At 35.2% G+C, this 1,429-nt stretch overlaps 1 protein-coding gene across 1 annotated transcript; it reads right to left on the bottom strand.

The window, feature by feature from the left end:
• Positions 1-241: 241 nt before the first annotated feature.
• Positions 242-1,033, bottom strand: LOC113738936 (uncharacterized). The gene is made up of 2 exons (XM_027266201.1): positions 666-1,033; positions 242-257 (listed from the first exon to the last, which is right to left on the bottom strand). Exons 1-2 carry the CDS (start codon positions 1,031-1,033, stop codon positions 242-244), a joined length of 384 nt encoding a protein of 127 aa, XP_027122002.1.
• Between the last annotated feature and the right edge of the window lie 396 nt (positions 1,034-1,429).

Here is a 1,429-nt window from a genome sequence, read left to right as displayed (position 1 = left end):
GATTATTGAAGCTTGTAAAGAAATACGCCGACAAATGCTAACAAAATACACTAAAAAATAAGTAAGAGACAAACTCCATTAGTTTTTCTTTACAAATCTTCCAAAATTTCACTAGCTACTACTTTTTTTCCCCTTCTTCAATTGAATCCGTTTCAATTTTCTTGTCTGGTTTAAATGCTTTTGAGTTGCATAGAACAACTTTCATAGGTTTCAACTTGCAGTTGCATAGATTTCTACTAAGTCATGGTCCTGTAGTCCTGTAGTCAGTCAGAGTCCTCTAGTCACAGTTAATTAGTGGTTCTAAACAAGGAAATGAAGGAAATAGAAAGTACTAATTACGTTCATTGTTTATTAAATTTCTTAAGGTACAAGAAAATTTATTTATTCTCTTAATATACCCCGGAAACTTTTTTTAATCTTTTGTAATTTAATATTTACAGTTAGTATCTATGATAAACTTAGACTCAACTCGGCATACGAATTATTTGTGAAGCCTCTAGTCCATGATTAAATAAAAGTTTTGCTGAACATTTATTTACATATGTATTTTCTTTTCGTCTTTTTAATTTTCATTTGCTTACTTTTTTTTTTTCAACAGACGATAACAATTTATAAATATTAACACTTGACCTTACCAGGATTAGTTACAAAAAAGGGATACTAACCTCATATCCTTCTTAACTAAGTCAGTCAGCCATATCGAAAAATCATGCTCCCAGTCAATATCATGTACTAGCTTTACTGCATATAGTGTTAGTGCATGGCTGATTTGATTTTCAGTTCTAGCGATAAACACAAAAGAACATCTTTCAAAGCCTAAACTAAGTTCTTGTACGTCTTCTAAGATAGTTGCAGTACTGTAGTCATACTCACTGCCTCTATTGATCTGCTCAACCACTGATTTGCAGTCTGTATGGACTATAATTTTTGTCCATCCTGCTTGTTTGGCCATCAGTAGAGCACTTCTTACGGCAAGAGCTTCTTCTTTGCTTGCTGTCCCCTTCCCCTGTGTGACAATTCCTTTAGCTTTCATTATCTGTCCTTTTCAATTCCTTGCTATTATCCCTTGTCCTGTCCTAACTCTTTTTGCTGATATAGCCGCATTTGTATACAATCTTATCTCTTTCTTCCTTGGCCGCTCCCTACTAGTGGGTATGTCTTTGTTCATCCTCCCTACGCTCACCTTCTGTTCTGGCTCCCTTTCCTATTAAAACTCTAGCCACTCATCTTGTGCCTTCCGTACCATTTTGAATGGATCCTGGTTTGCCTGTTCAAAGATTTTTTTGTTCGTGGTTTTCCAAATTTGCCAGAGGATATTAATGGTAAGACTTACTCTATCCTGACCTTGATTCATGGAAAGCGTTTGGGTAACTTTCTCCCACCAAATCCAAAAATTCTGTTGTTTTTCATGTAACCCATCCCATCTTAC

This window comes from Coffea arabica, chromosome 4c (assembly GCF_036785885.1).
Source record: "Coffea arabica cultivar ET-39 chromosome 4c, Coffea Arabica ET-39 HiFi, whole genome shotgun sequence".
In the NCBI taxonomy this organism is placed as follows: Eukaryota; Viridiplantae; Streptophyta; class Magnoliopsida; order Gentianales; family Rubiaceae; genus Coffea; species Coffea arabica.
This window is presented reverse-complemented; position numbering and strand designations above follow the sequence as displayed.

Excerpts from the sequence above, each read along its gene's own strand:
- LOC113738936 (XM_027266201.1), bottom strand. The coding sequence starts at position 1,033 with ATGAAAGCTAAAGGAATTGTCACACAGGGGAAGGGGACAGCAAGCAAA.